Source organism: Vigna unguiculata, chromosome 8, assembly GCF_037176805.1.
Source record: "Vigna unguiculata cultivar grain cowpea cultivar isolate G323 ecotype 2 chromosome 8, ASM3717680v1, whole genome shotgun sequence".
NCBI classification, from domain to species: domain Eukaryota; kingdom Viridiplantae; phylum Streptophyta; class Magnoliopsida; order Fabales; family Fabaceae; genus Vigna; species Vigna unguiculata.
In genome coordinates, this window is record NC_140799.1 from 75,192 (window position 1) to 91,003 (window position 15,812).

Here is a 15,812-nt window from a genome sequence, read left to right on the forward strand (position 1 = left end):
TGTGAGTTAGATGGAGAAATAAATAATTTTGTGCAGTTGATGAAATTAGAGGGGAGAGAGTGGAGAGAGTGGAGTTAGAGAAGGTGCTTAACAGAAGATAAGAAAAAGGAGAAGAGAGGAAGAATGATGAGATGACACACAATCACACCCTCTACCACTGATCCACCTTTTTCCTCGACGCGCATAATATCTCTCTTATTTTCTTTCTCTCTCTCTCATATATGTAAAGACAAAACCAAAACCGTGGATGTGTCTCCACAACCCACCATTTGCAGTCTCATTTTGCATCGCTTCCAATCTCTCTCTCTTTCTGTCTCTCGCTCTCTTTCAATCTCTGCTTATCCCTGTTTAGGCTTCAGACGTTGGTAGATCTGACGCAAACGAACCCCTAAATTGAAAAACCCTTGCGATCGGATCAGGTAAATTCATTTCCCCAATTTCTCTGCTCTCTCTGTGCAATGTCCTCTCAGTTGCGATAGGATCAGGTAAATTCATTTCCCCAATTTCTCTGCTCTCTCTGTGCAATGTCCTCTCAGCGCGCAGATCTAGCGTGCCGGATCTTCCCGGAACCCGATGCATCCCAAATCGACCACTTCGACCGCCTCCCGGACTCCCTCCTCCTCCTCGTCTTCAACAAGATCGGCGACGTAAAAGCCCTAGGCCGCTGCTGCGTCGTTTCTCGCCGCTTCCACTCCCTCGTCCCCCAGGTCGAAAACGTCGTCGTCCGCGTTGACTGCGTCATCTCCGACGACGACTCTTCTTCCTCCTCCGCCGCCTCCGACAAGTCCCGCGGCCCTTTCTGGAACCTCCTCCGCCTCGTCTTCGGCGGAATCGTTAAGCCCATCCAAACCCTCGGCCAGTTTCTCGGCCCCAAACGCCCATCCTCTTCCTCCCCCACCCCATCCTCCTCCATTGCCGTCGGCACCGATGATGACTCAGACGCCGGCGTCACGCACCACTCCCCCACTCAGGTCCTCAAAAACTTCAACGAGATTCGCCTCCTCCGGATCGAGCTCCCCAGCGGTGAGCTTGGCATCGAAGACGGTGTCCTCCTTAAATGGTGTACTGTATGTCCATCGGTCAATTGGCCAAAGCCAATCCTCAGGCCCATCGGCCAAGGTTGGAAAAACTCGTACATAAAACACCATCGGTCGAACGACCTGGTAATAAATTGCGTAGGTCCATTCCGACGGCAAGAGCCGCCGCTCGCCCTCGCCAACTACTGCTGGAACCTCACTAGTGCGGTACCTGAGCCCTAAGCTGCCAGTCGCCACTTTAATAGGTCTCAAATTCAGTCCTTCGAAATCAAGTTCGTGCGTGAAGCACGAATCTTCAACTAGAAATTTGAGAAGCTCAAACCCGCTGCCGAGGAGGTCGAGCACGTGGTGGCGCTAATGCTTCCCCTGTGAAGGTCAAAGACGGTGTTGTGATTGTCCTGTGAGATTTTTATCGTCATTCATTATAAGATTGTAGACATTTGTTTATTTTGATACATTTTTGTGTTTGGGATTGGTATTGGTTTGGGTTCTGAGATTTTCAGTGATATGATATGGTTTTCCAGTGAAGTTGTAATTGCACCTTTATTGTGTGTTTATTGGTTTAGGTCTTTCCTATATATATATATGTGATTATGTGAGTATTTAGGCTATAGAAAGAGGGTTATGGATACTGATGTGATGGATTTGTTTACAAATAAAACAGTCAAGAATTACAGAGTACATTGAAAAATTTTGGAGAAGGGTTTTGGGTGAAGATAAAGAGTGAAAGAGATCTAGAGATAGGGAGTGAAATGGGGTCCATTGTTTGTATAAGTGATTTGTTTGGTGGTTATTCTGTGATTTGTGTAATGAGTAATTGTAGTATTGCAGACATTACTAGTAAAAAATGAAGACAACATTACACTAAAATAACTTCAACGAGAGCTTTGTTACCTTTTAATATTATTTCTTTTTTATGCTTATTGAGTTTTTAAATGATTGAAGTTGTAATATGCTAGAGTTGCTCATGCCTAATCAATTTGAAAGTCTTGGAGCCAAGCATCAGTAATTTGCATATAAATGTTGCCAAGAGAAAAGAATGTACTTTACTTTTGAGTGAAATGAAAAGAACAGTCTTTTGATAACATGATAACATGATCTGTCTTAGTTGCCTACTTTGTGAAAGAGCTATGGTGTAAGCATTTTAATTATTGAGAAATTTTTTAGCACAATACGATGTGAGCCATATTATGAAACTCTAATTTCTGTGTGCAGATTTATGATTTACTAAAAGAGAATCACGTGGTTTGTCTTGTATGCAGCTTTAAGTATCCATGCTTATATGTCTTTTAGCTTTAAAGTTATTGTATTCTTTGTTATTTCTCTCTGATAATGCTTGAATGGTATGTTGCTAGCCTTTATGTCAACATACTCTGTTTTGTGGAAATAAAATTTGGAATGAAATGTTTGTCCTCCCTTTGTTTACCTTTATATCAAACAATAGCCCCATCTTACCTTGTGTCTAGGCCTAACCCCAAGTTTCAATCCGGGGATTATTCTGCAAGTGGTTCTTACTTCAATTAAGGATTGCGGCTTAAATTGATTTTTTTGGGTCTTCTCAGCCAAAACTGGAGGTAATTCATCCTTAGTCTTTCTTAAACTTATGGTTCTAAGCAAATATCAAAGAACACTTAGATTATACACTTAGATTACACATGTTTATTGCATTTATTATTGATTTAAAGATTAAAATTTGTTTTTACTACAATAGATATTATTTAATGTAGTTCTAATTTTATATTTTTTGTTTGTTATTCATATTTTTTAAGAGATAGTTTTGGTTACGTGGAAATATTAGCATTAAATGGGACATCTTATTTAAAATTTATGAGGGTTAAAATTAACAATTCTTTAAAGGAATTACAAAAATAAACGTCGGTATTTACATGTTTTTTTGTAGTGAACATGCTGTTGGCTCAACCCATTTTCTTCTCTCCCAACTTTCCCACTCTCATCAAGAAGACAAATTTGAGAGCTTCACTTCAGCCCCACAACAATTTTCCTCCTCTCAGAGTTTCACAAATGCCAAAACCACTTGGTGTGAGAGCAAGACCCAAAACCTTGTTGGCTCCGCTTCAGAAAAAGAGTGGTGTCCAAATCTGCCATAGCTTCAAGAAAGAGAGCGAAGTTGGTGGGAATGACGAAAGAGACTGGACAACCTCCTTTTTGCTCTTTCTCCTGTGGGCAGCACTCATCTACTATGTCTTCTTTCTCACCCCAAACCAGACCCCGGTATGTTCTTCACTCTTCTTTCCATTTTGGAATATGCTAATCGTAATATATGCTGTATTTTCGAACCAAGATTGGATATTCGTATGTGTATTACTTGTGATTTGTTTATATCAGTTCATTTGAGAATGAAAAATAATTGTAGAAGAAATATAATCTCCACCACAACAACAAAACCTTCTAATATTATTTGAGAATCAAAATTATAGTTATTATCCACAAAAGGATTTTTGCTAGAATCGTTGGCAAAACTAGTTGAGCTGAGGGAAACTAGTGGCAGGTCTAAAGAGATTCAACAATGTTAGAGTCCCTCATGGACTAAAATAGGAAATCAATATACTGTGTAGGATCTTTAAGGATTCAATATACTCTTTGGTCCTCTTATAAGAGCAAAGAAGTAGTCGGTGGCGAACCCAGAGTCATTATAAGGTACATAGTTGCACCTCCACATTTTTGTGAAATTACAATTAATTACTGTATTAAACTTTTATTCTTTTACAGCCTTAAATTTATGTATTGACCCTGCAGTTGAGTGAGAGACTCATATATTGATGTAAGAGTATGTGATTATACTCAATGCCCCCCACTTGTCCTGGGTCTTGGATTCATCACAGAAAGTAGCCTTTGCAGTTTTTATCTTCCTATGCTTTTATTTTTCCTTTTCTTTTGACTTAACCTGTGAGGTTTTACTTTCTTTCAGTCAAGGGATTTATATTTCCTGAAAAAGCTCCTGAATCTGAAAGGGGATGATGGTTTCAGAATGAATGAAGTGTTAGTATCATTGTGGTGTATAATGGGCTTATGGCCATTGGTATATAGCATGCTCTTGCTTCCTACAGGAAGAAGGTACTTTCCTTTGATATATATATCTATATATATATATATATATATATATATATATATATATATTTGTCTAACATAAGTAATATGTTTCTTTCATCAGATTTCAAGCCACTCATAAACCTCTATCTTTTAGTTGTGTTATGAAAATTTATAGTTCTACGAATTGAGCATGACTAGAAGAACATAGAGAAAAGAGGGAACCTTATGGAAGAAACTTTTCATTTAACCTTTTAAGCTTATATAAATTCTTAATATCTTTCACTAGAACTGGTAAAAGAAAAGTAAAAGGAGAAAACAACAAATCTAATTATGTGATTAATATCAGTAAGCACCACGTTGTACCAAATCATTCATGTATCATACTATTCAGTGTCATTTGACTTAGAACATTAATTTTAAGCCTAATTCAATCTTACAAAATAAGTTTGTATGGTAGAGTTCGCATCCATATATATATATATATATATAAATATGTATATTTATAATTTGATCATATTTTTAGTCCATGCGAGATTTCTAACCATTTCAGATTCAATAGATGATACAAATTGCTGCCTAGTTGAATCGTACAACAAAAATTGTGAACCATAAACATTGAATTAATTTGCAAATACATAGTTTATTAAGCCTTGCCGCCCTCCCTTGTGCCAGCATAAATACAATAATTTGTGTTTTCTTATGTATATGTCCTATTTGACAATACCTGAAGCTGGTTTCATATCTTCCTTTTGTTGTTCTACAGCTCAAAAAACAGTATTCCTGTATGGCCCTTCCTGATACTTTCATGTTTTGGAGGTGCATATGTACTTCTTCCTTATTTTGTACTTTGGAAACCGCCAGCACCTCCTGTTGAAGAAACTCAGCTTAAAACATGGCCCTTGAATTTTCTGGAATCAAAAGTAACTGCATTGGTAATGCTCATCTCAACCTGATTCCATAGTTAGGTGATTTTGCATGATCATAAGAAAAAACAGCCCATTTGCAATCTCATGTTTATCATTGGCGAAACACTTAAAATGCAGTGTAGATTTGAGTTATAAAATGATTAAAAAAAGCCATTGCAGAGGTTGCCCCTTAGTGTTTTATATAAAAACATCATAGTTGTATGTCATTAGAAAACACACACACAACCTGCTGCATACATTGGTGCAGTGAAAGAAAAATATTTGGAAGGTTTTCATATTCAACTGCTTTTAGTCTTATTGTTTGATGGAATCAATCTATTTTTAACGTTTTGGATTCCTCTTCCTATTCTTTTCATTCTTAAACTTACCTGATCAATAAAAGCAGAATATGATCATGATGAAATTGAACAACCATGATGATTTGGAATAGTTTTCAAAAGGCCCTCTATTAGTCCTCATTGAAAAACTTTCTTCCTATACATGCTTGTCAGCATGCCCCTTTTATGGAAGATCCATGGGAATAGCCCTATGGACAAATGTATAGCATAATCTCAGTAGTCTCTTCTTTTTAATTTATTTTATTGAAGGATGTAACTTATCGTACTTGCACATCAGATATCACTTGTTGCAGGGGTAGCCATCATAATTTATGCTGGTTTAGCTGGACAAGATGTGTGGAAAGAATTTTACCAGTACTTTAGGGAAAGCAAATTTGTAAGTTCATACCCACCATTTCAACAAATTGGCATGACTATTCATTGTATTCATTATATAAGCATTAGCAGTGTCATAGACTTTTTCAATCTTGTTATCATGATCTTTGCTAAATGAAATGCTAATGTAAATTCAACAATTGCTGGTCTACTAGGCCAAGTTCATGACTACATTAGAATGCAGTTCTTAGACTTCATGTTCATGATTTACACTGTTCATTTTTCATAAAATTGGAAATGTTAGGTGCTAAGGTTGAGTTTTCATATTGCAGATTCATATTACCTCCATTGATTTTATTGTACTTTCCACATTTGCACCATTCTGGGTATACAACGACATGACTGCACGAAAATGGTAAATTACTTGCCATATAAGTTCTTAGTTTAATTTTTACATTCAGTTCCTAGTCCTAGTTATATACTTCATCCGTTCCATGATAACTGCGGTTTTAGTTATTTAAAAAAAATTCCAAATTGACTGATGCTCTCACATTCCAATGAAGTATTAATTCTTTCTCTTCCTAGTTTATCCTCAAATTAATCACTCTTTTTTTCTCATTCAGAGCAATTTATTTATTGAAAAAGTGAGACTATTTTAGCAAAATTATTTCAAAAAGTGATATACTTATTATTCTTAATCTGTGTGAGAAGTGTCAACCTAGTTGAGATTAGAGTCGAGACAATGATGTTTTGGTTACCTATTTTGATTAAAAAAAACCTGTGTGTGAAAACCTTAAACTGCAGTTATTGTGGAACGGAGGGAATAAAAGACAATGTAGCACATATTTTAACACTAGTCTAATTTGCAGGTTTGACAAAGGTTCTTGGCTTCTTCCCATATCATTGATACCATATTTAGGGCCTGGTTTGTACCTTCTCCTACGGCCATCATTATCAGCAGTGACCATTTCGCAAACTCCTGTTGAACCAGAGTGAAATTACATGTGATGACTGCCAATAATACAAGTGCACACTTTCTATGCAACAAAAATGGATCTGGTTTCAAGTTTGGTTCAAGAAGGTAATTTCATTCTACGCAGTTCACAACAAACTGACATTAGCTACATTTTTATTATTAGATGGGATCCAGTTTCAAATAAAAAACATTATTGTTTCTGTGACATCACTTAGCCAATCATAATCTTTGTGCTCAGGTAACTCAAGGAAAAAATCCATCTCTCAGCACTTTGTTGCTAACTGTGGTGTCAATGAAATTAGTATAACAATAATATCCATAGTTATACTTTCCCGCATATGACATACTCAATTAATTATCTTTTAAATCAATTACTATCTTATAATTGATTATTGTCTTATATATTTAAATAATTAGTAATTATGTTACAAACCAAAGAATATAGTGATAAAAAAGAACAGAGAAAATGAGGGCACTGTGATTTGTATGTTATTTGCAATGAAAAGGAAACTACAATAGGAGGAAACCTCCGATTGCCCAGAGCATAGCTCCTATAACAGAGAATCACATAATGCCTTGCCCTTTTTGCCTCATCAGACTAAGTAACAGAAAATACTCTCTCACCTCTAGCGACCTCTCCACTTACTCATGCCACCTCAGCATCCCCATTTCCCTTCTTTCTTTTGCGCACATAAACCTTCCATATCTTAGGTGTCATATGCCCCTCATGGACCAATGGCTCTTTCAGCCCATAAACTTGTTGGGTTTCCAACAACGTCACTCCCTTCAACAACAGGCTTGTCCTCAATTGGAAAGGAAAAGAGAGGCAAAGAAGAGTTACTCACCTAACCACTACTATAATCACTCATGGAAGGGAAAGGATAAAAAGAAACATGATAAGTCCCTTTCTAAGTTTCACCAAGAACCACCAAGTAAAAGTAAGTCACCAAGTGGTCATACTTTCCATTCCACTTCTCAAAGATTAAGTTCCATTAAATGTTTTAAATGTTAGGTATGGGCATATTGCTTTGACTTGCCCAACCAAGAGGACTATGATCTTAAAGAAGAGTGATGATGTTGATAGTGAGCACCCATCTCCCCATTCTCCTTCAAGAGAAGAATTTTCTTCCTCTAGTAAAACTAAAACTTGTGAGGGAGTCTCTATGTTAGTGAGGCACATGATAGACCAAGTTCAAAGTGAGGTAAGCCAACTCAAAGATAAGACATTTTTCAAACAAGATGCATCATTAATAAGTGGATTTGCTCTTTAATTATTGATGGAAGAAGTAGTACCAATGTGGTTAGCACAAGGTTGGTGGAAAAACTTAGCTTAGAAATCATTCCCCATGCTAAGCCTTGCAAGCTTACTTGGATAAGTAAGGAGGGAGAAATAAATGTCAATAAACGAGTCCTAATTAACTTTTCAATAGGAAGCTACAAAGATGAGGTCCTATGTGATGTTCTCATGGAAGTCACACATATCTTACGAGGTAGGCCATGACAATTTGATGAACAACTTTACATGATGGCCATACCAACAAATACATTTTTTTCATACATGGGAAAAAGATCACTTTACTACCTCTATGACTTCTAGTAGTTAATAAGGATGAAAATATAATAAAAGAAGAAAAAGAAGAAAAAGAAAAAGGGCAAGTCTTTACCAAGGTGTTAATTGCCTACAAAAAGAGTTTTCCAAAGCAAGATGTGCACCACCATTCTTCCTCTTCTTCCCAAACCAAGAAAGAAGAACAAAGGCACAAGCAAGAGAGGAAAAGTGGCTTAGAAAAGTAACATGGCCTCTCCAAGGCTAGGGTTGGAACCCTTAGAAAAGATGGAGAAAGATCTCAAGAGAAATTACTTCCTCAACTCAAGTCAAGCTCCATCAACAAGGGTTTCAAGAATTTGAGGTCAAATTCTCTCAAAGAAGGGGAGGATGATGTAGGCTTGATCCTTACCAAGGATAGTGGCCCAAGACATATGGTTTGGAGAACCCATATGTTTAGATAGGGAGTTACCTAATCCCTTCCATTGTCTTAGCTTTCATTATGTTTGAATTTTCCTAAGTTGACTTTGGTTGACTTGACTTTGATGGACTTGTTGACTATTGACTTGAGTTGACTTGTTGACCATTGACTTAGGTTAACTTGTTGGCGATTGACTTAGGTTGGCTTGTTGACCTTAGTTGACATGGTAATCCTTATTTATTTGTTTTGTAGGTTTGCTTATGGTAATTAGGAGAGAATGAACACTAATGGGAGTGGATTAAGACATGTCTACATGGAAAACATAAAGCATAAAACATGTGTGATGTGGATGAGAGAGGAAAACATAAAGCATAACACATAAAGCAACATGAGCATATGGTCCTCCTTGTACCTTGGACGAAATTCACACAAAGAGACCACCTAGTCTACTCCATTTTTGTCATCTTATGTATTAGGTTTAACCTAGTTTCTAGAGGCTAGAGTTTTGTAATTGTTTAGCTACCCTTTTGCACTTTTGGTTTTTGTTTAGAGGCCTCTAGAACTTTCTATTTAAGGAGTGCTCTTTGACATGTACGATGGTTGATCAATTTGAGTATTTTCTATATTGTTTCAACCACATTTTCGTGAGCTTTTCCTCCAAGGAGTGGAGGTTCTCCTTTGCCTTGTCTTAAGTAATCAAGTGACGACACAACATCACTTATCTCCAAGGGTTGGTTAGCCTTATGGCCCCACTATGAGTGGCATGCTCCCTTGCTCCATTACCATCTTCTTATGCTTCCATATTCTTGTTTTCCTTCATTTTAATTTGGCAATTGTGTTTGTGTTGTTATCTTGTTTCATTTTCTTGTTCAAATCATTGCTCTCCTTCTATTGAACACCAAGAATCTTTGTTCTTGAGATAATCTTATCAATGGCATACTCACACCACCATTATGATTATTTTGTCTAACTTCTATTAATTGATTAATGTAAATTAGATTATAATTGATTAAAATTATGATATTCATACAATATTACAATAATATTAGTGTTATTGGATTATTGCTATGTTCCATCAAATGCCCTGATTTTATCAATATGGAATCCGTCACGATTTGGAAGATATTATCCCATGAAACTGATTGATTATGTGATGTTTTGAATGTTCCGAGCTTTATCACAACATTTTAGAATATGCAACTTCAATCATGTGCACTATTAATGACATGAATCTTATGTTTTTGAAAGAACCTCAAGGTGTAGTTGGATAGAGTATTCTAATAAAGCAATTTATTTTTTTTTTGGAGAATTTAATTTTTTTTGTAATGAAATGCTTTGTTTGAAAAGAGAAATTAAAAAATATTTAAAATATAGATATTTTTTAAAGTATTTCAATTAGTTAAATTATTAGAAATTTAAATACCCTTAAAATAAGTAGAATTTGAAAAAAAATTTCTTTTTCACTACCTTACACTCTGAACTAATACTTAAGTTGACTAATACGTTTTAAATTTAATTTAAAATTTTTATACATTAAAATAAAGACTTAATTATGTTTTAAGTCTCTCTTTGGGAACTTTCAATTGGCGTCCCCAATAAATTGTTGTGGTCTCTCCTTCAAATTTAAAACTTTTCAATTGAATCCCTACTCTTAAGTGTGTCTGTTAACTTTATGATGTGACAGTTATCTTGCACTCTCATTTTCTATAAATGTTGCAAATATTATTTGTTACAAAAGACGGTTATGACTTGATCTTTTCCTATATTGATTGCATTTAAAGAAAATAATTTTTAAATTTACAAAAAAGTTGCAAAAAAAAAATTATAAAATATAAAACATGTAACTGGAAAATTATAAAAAAAAAATTAAAAATATAAAATTACAAAAATTAACAAATTATAAAAATATATAATTACAAAATTACAAAATATATAAATATATATTTTATTTTATAATTTTATAATTTATAATTTATAATTTATAATTTTATAATTTTATAATTTTATAATTTTATAATTTCATAATTTTATAATTTTATAAAATCATTTTATCGTTATCCTTTTATTTATATGGTTTACTGCACTCTTGTTTTAAAATAATTTAATAACACTTTTTATTTTTATTTTTATTGTATTTTCTCATCAAATCTATTGCTAAGTAAATTGTATTTCTCTTGGAGAAAGTAAATATTAGACTACCTGCTAATCCTGTAATCAAATTTGAATTATCTTCTTTTGATTTAGTAATATAGATTTTTTTCTTTTAAATTAAGTCCATTAACGTTACGAACACTACAAGAAAAAATATTTTTAACGGAGGTTTATTTTTACATTACTCAGGGTTAAAACCTCTACTAAGTTTTTTACCTGGAGTTTCGATTTCTCCCGCTAAATCATCCCTGGAGAATGTTTTAACCAGGGTTTTTACGAACCCCAGGAAGCACCAATCAATAACGGAGGTTTTTTATCCTCTTGTATTTAACATAAGTTTTAAAACCTCAGTTAAGTTTTGTGGGTTTAAAACCCCGATTAATTACCATGAATTTTGAAACCTCCGTAAAATATCGTGGATTTTGAAACCTCCATAAAATACTATGGGTTTTAGAACCTCCATATATAACATAGGTTTCAGAACCCCCATAAAATACCATGTGTTTCAAAACCTCCTAAAATACCCTGGACTTCAAAACCTTCATAAAATATTATAGGTTTCAAAACCTCTGTAAAGTACCATAGATTTTTAAATTATTATTATTATATTATTTTACTCATTTATCATTTATGTATTCATATATATTTTTTCAATCACAATTATTTACATTTATTCTATTTTTTTAATCTATATTTAATGAAATTATACATAAATAGATATAAACTCATCAAATTGACATTATTTATAGATGACTAAATGTATATCAAAGTATAACAAATATACGAATTCAAATTCAAATTCAAGTACAATATTAGTCAGCAAAAACTATCATGAAGTACTGCAATGGTTCTCAAAACATAAAATGATTCAATTAACTTCCACATTATATTATATTCTTCAACTATCACATGATTTTCCTCATGTACAGAACTTGTATTAGTTGGCACACTTTCTTGATCAGAAACCTACAATATAAATATGAATCATAATTACAAATGTAAACTCTGAAAAATAAAAGAAGTTATCCAGTCTTAAACATTACCGGTGCAGGATTGAACATAGTCAACTCAGGAGGCAGTTGACTTTGATAATTTTGAGAAAAGAAGTTCAGGAATTACAGTATGCCTTGGATCCATCTTACAATGTAATGAAAAGAAAGATTAATCATAATCCAGGATTCAAGTTGAGTGGATGAGAATGAAAAAAATTTAATTATAATTTGTCGACAAAAATTTTCCAATAAATTTCACGAAAATTATATCAGATAACTACAACACCATAATAGTACTTCATGTAGCATATGCATGATTTCTAATGTAATTTGAAATATATTATTGAACATCTTTAAATGCAATGCGATAAGGATTTAGATTCTGTAGAAGTTAGTAGCTCTATAATTCCATTATTTAGCATCAATACAGTGATTTCTGTTAACACAAAAATAAAGACCATAATATAGTGATGTTAGATCTGGAAACAAGCTAAAGATATCTAATGGAAAAACAAATGAAAAAAATGTCACCTGTGCAAGACCTAGAGCATGATATCCAGCACCTAGTGCACCATAGGCACCGCCAACCAAACCATAACCGACATGTTGTGGATAACTTGCAAGCAATCCTGGTCCTGACTTCTGTGTGTTTGACCCTCCAGACTTTTGATCAGACCGTGGCTTTGTCAAAGAGCACTCTAAAACTTTACCTGAAACATAGAATAAAGCTAATGAATATTGACAAACATTCACAAAAACAATCACACAAGGTTGGACAATGTGCTACCTTCTAATTCATATCTTTCAGTGCTTTCATAGCATTGGACCTCTCTGCAAAATGTACAAAACCAATTCTGTTCTTTTCTTGTCCAGATTTTTTATCATATTGCTATAAAAAATTAGTCAAGTCAATTTACTTTGCTTGTACTGCGATGAATATATTAAAAAAAATTGAAAGAACAAAACATCTTTAAGTGCATCAACACACTAATCCACCACAGCTTGAGTCAAGCCGGGTTGCAAAATTTTTTACTCACCAAAAAGTGAGTCAGGTTGAGCTAACTCGTATTTAACTCAACCCGAAGTGAGTAAACCCATGTGAGCCAGATTGGCTCAATTTGACACCTCTAGATACAATGTAGGTCCCTTCAAGACTCTAGTTAGCTAATGCATTCACAAAAGGACTTCTCTAGAACAATTTAGGGATCTCACGTTGAAGGGTAGTGTTGTTATACCAACTAATAGAATTTAATATTAGTCCCTTCAAATTCTTAGGCTCTTGAGCGGCGTAAAGTCTTTTGTCTCCATAACACATCAACCTAGGAAGCTACATGACTCTAACCATGACATCATAGCCAAAAACCATCTCCCTGCCCACACCTCAAATTTTTTAGCTATAGAATCCATTTTTGCAGTATTTTCATGATTCACTTTTTCACAGTCGTGTAGAATACATGTATTTTTATTCAAAAACATGAATTGCATCCTCAACTTCTTTACAACAAAAAACAAGTATGACCTCTGCTTTCATCTCTCATCTATCCTAGCTCAGCAGTATCATTTCCAGCTAACCCAAGTATTTTCTAATAGACCACTGCTCTCCAATATAAGGATCTCTGTTCACTCAGCTCTTTGCTCGAAAGCCTTCATACTTTTTTCAACTTCTTTTGACTCTCCTCACACGTAACTTATGTGTTCCATTCTTATGTATTAATTCCGTCTTTTATTTATCACTTCATTCCAGTGTTCTCATGCCAGTTAATATGAATGTGCCTATAGTTGTGAATAGTTTTTGGCATTTATATATCTATAATATAAAATCTTTGATACGAAAGTCACCCAACTACAACATTTTTGTGGTCAGCCACTCCTCATTGTGATTGATAACTATGAAGCTAAAGAAACTAATAGATGATGATGTAAATTTAATGACTTAATGGGTAGACAGTCTGAAATGTGTACCTGAAAAAGTTGCAACTTGACACTGTCGAGAGATACCACAATAAAAATAAACTATTAAGAAAATACACAAACACTTGACAGCTCTGGAGTTAATAAAAAGGAACACCAAATCAAATATAAAAAAAGTACACGTTAGTATATCAAATTCATTTTAATTATGAATCAGAAACACCAAATCAAAATTAGCATCAATTCATATGCAGCATAGGATGTTGAAATGAATTCAATATAAAACAAAATCAATTTTTATTAATAATACTGAATTGATTATATTGATGTCATACTCATTGTAATTATATCGCTCAGTAGTAAGAACTTGTTAACAGTTTAGCACTAAACATCTAATAATAATAAATACATTATTTCATGCAACTTTATATTGTTTTTGATGTTATGATATGCATGCAATTTATTTAGAAAGTAAAACCTAACCTTCCGAGTTAATATAAGAACATCACGAACAGCCTCAATGCTATCAACCTTTGATGAGGAGCGCAGAATAGAAGCATTTGACAGTAAAATAGAACAATATTGTTCAAGCTGCATATTAGATATTTGTACAGGAACCCAATACTCAACAAACCTAACAGAGTCAGACTTGCCTCTGTATGGAGTATGACTTGACAACCTCTCCTTCAGTTGAGTGACACTATTAATGGAATTAGTTATTAAACCAGCTTCTTTTTCATTATTAATTTGAGAGCCCTGCAGCATGCTTGCAGCAATAGAATCCCCATCTTCAAGCTGATGAAAAATTACCAAGAGATCAAAGATGTACCCATAGATAAGCATAAAATATAACTATATGTGTGTTTGTGAGAGCATGTGTGCAAACCTGTGAATAAGTAACCAAACATTGATAATAAATAGAACTAGGTAACTGGTTATTCAAACTTTGAATAAGAAAAAATTTGGTCAAATGTGAACTCATTAACTATAATTATTGTATACAGACCAGCAACATTGTTACAGTCAAGTAGTATGCTTAATTTGAAGTAAATGCAAATTAAATGTTTCTTATAACAAAGACATAATCAGATTTTTTTTTTCCACAGCAAAAAATGCTAAAACTTTAGAATCTAAAAGTGATAGAGCACCAATAGGTGAACCAGCACGCAGAACATGAAATCAAAAACAATGTAGCAAAGCAATGCACTTGCTGTCCGACAGACATCCTACACAGAGTATTATTCTCGGCAAACAAACTGCAAATAGCAATCCCCTTTGCCTAATTACACACTCTACAACTTCTAAATAACTGCCATCAGTTATTCTCTACGAATAACTGTCATCACAGTAGTATCTAATTCTAATAAAGAACTGTTGACGCAATGCGAGTTATTTTCTAGCACATATTCTACCCATAACTGCCAACATGACTGATATTATTATACTAGCATCTAACAGTACATGACTGCTCATACCAGTTATTATCAGTTCCTATTAAAAGGTGGTTGTTGTCCTCAATCACTGTCACCTTTAGAAACACCATTTTATCCTCTATTTCTTTTCCAATAAGCAAACCTTAACTTCCTTCTCTCCAGCAATACAAAATACTTTTCACTAAAAATAAATGGAAATCTGAAATTCATAATATAACATATTTCCTTCAAGGGTTTATCCTATTGTACCGATAAACCCTTTCCAACATTATGTGTATGAGTAACATTAGGATTGACTTTAACCTTTTCCAACAAAGTTGCTTTCTTAGGCTTCTCTTCTCTTCGAGCCTCTCTCTCTTTTTCTCTTTCCTTGCAGTTGTCATTATTTTCTCCCTGTAAAACAACAACCACTTTATACTATGATAAACTGCTATGAACATTTAATTGCGACATCAGCTTAAAAAATAGAATTATAGATAAAAGATACAACACAAAATGTATGACCTCACCTTAAACATAAAATCATATTCAAAATAATGCATAGATACATACATGTGTATAAATAAAAGATAGGAAGAATACCTATGAAGTCACACATTCAAAATTAACTCCAATTTAAGTTGTGGAAAAAGGAATTTATACTAAAATTTTCTAAGTAGAGTTTTTCAAGCACTTAAGGAATTTACTGTGGCTCATGGACAAGCTCAAAAGGTAT

At 34.0% G+C, this 15,812-nt stretch overlaps 1 protein-coding gene, 1 long non-coding RNA gene and 1 pseudogene across 11 annotated transcripts in view; 2 read left to right on the plus strand and 1 right to left on the minus strand.

The window, feature by feature from the left end:
* LOC146884008 (F-box protein At5g46170 pseudogene) lies at window positions 1-2,611 on the plus strand (annotated as a pseudogene). Of its 2 annotated transcripts, XR_014984070.1 has the most exons (3): window positions 3-419; window positions 486-1,437; window positions 2,504-2,611. The product of XR_014984070.1 is annotated as an F-box protein At5g46170 pseudogene, transcript variant X1 (transcript). The 2 variants fall into 2 exon arrangements; XR_014984071.1 differs by lacking the exon at window positions 2,504-2,611 and adding an exon at window positions 2,253-2,389 and having other exon boundaries at window positions 1-1,411.
* Window positions 2,482-15,812, plus strand: part of LOC146884009 (uncharacterized) — a 23,214-nt gene continuing 9,883 nt past the window's right edge. Inside the window, exons 1-8 of one of the 4 annotated variants that reach the window (XR_014984067.1) lie at window positions 2,482-2,611; window positions 2,938-3,269; window positions 3,967-4,112; window positions 4,852-5,020; window positions 5,630-5,728; window positions 6,000-6,082; window positions 6,537-6,748; window positions 8,863-9,390. Coding sequence is in view for 1 of the 4 variants with exons in the window: in XM_085665459.1 (XP_085521585.1) it covers window positions 2,943-3,269; window positions 3,967-4,112; window positions 4,852-5,020; window positions 5,630-5,728; window positions 6,000-6,082; window positions 6,537-6,663 (951 nt within the window). In the remaining 3 variants the exon portion in view is untranslated. Of the gene's footprint in view, window positions 2,612-2,937; window positions 3,270-3,966; window positions 4,113-4,851; window positions 5,021-5,629; window positions 5,729-5,999; window positions 6,083-6,536; window positions 7,044-8,862; window positions 9,391-15,812 lie in introns of those variants that run through there. The other 3 variants (XR_014984068.1, XR_014984069.1, XM_085665459.1) reach the window with 3 other exon arrangements.
* LOC114193927 (uncharacterized) overlaps window positions 11,526-15,812 on the minus strand; it is a 6,735-nt gene continuing 2,448 nt past the window's right edge. For 3 of the 5 annotated variants that reach the window (XR_014984074.1, XR_014984072.1, XR_014984076.1), the window contains exons 4-5: window positions 15,401-15,490; window positions 11,526-14,459 (exon numbers count right to left, since the gene is read on the minus strand). This is a non-coding gene — a long non-coding RNA (uncharacterized LOC114193927). The remainder of the gene's footprint in view (window positions 14,460-15,400; window positions 15,491-15,812) is intronic. The other 2 variants (XR_014984073.1, XR_014984075.1) reach the window with 2 other exon arrangements.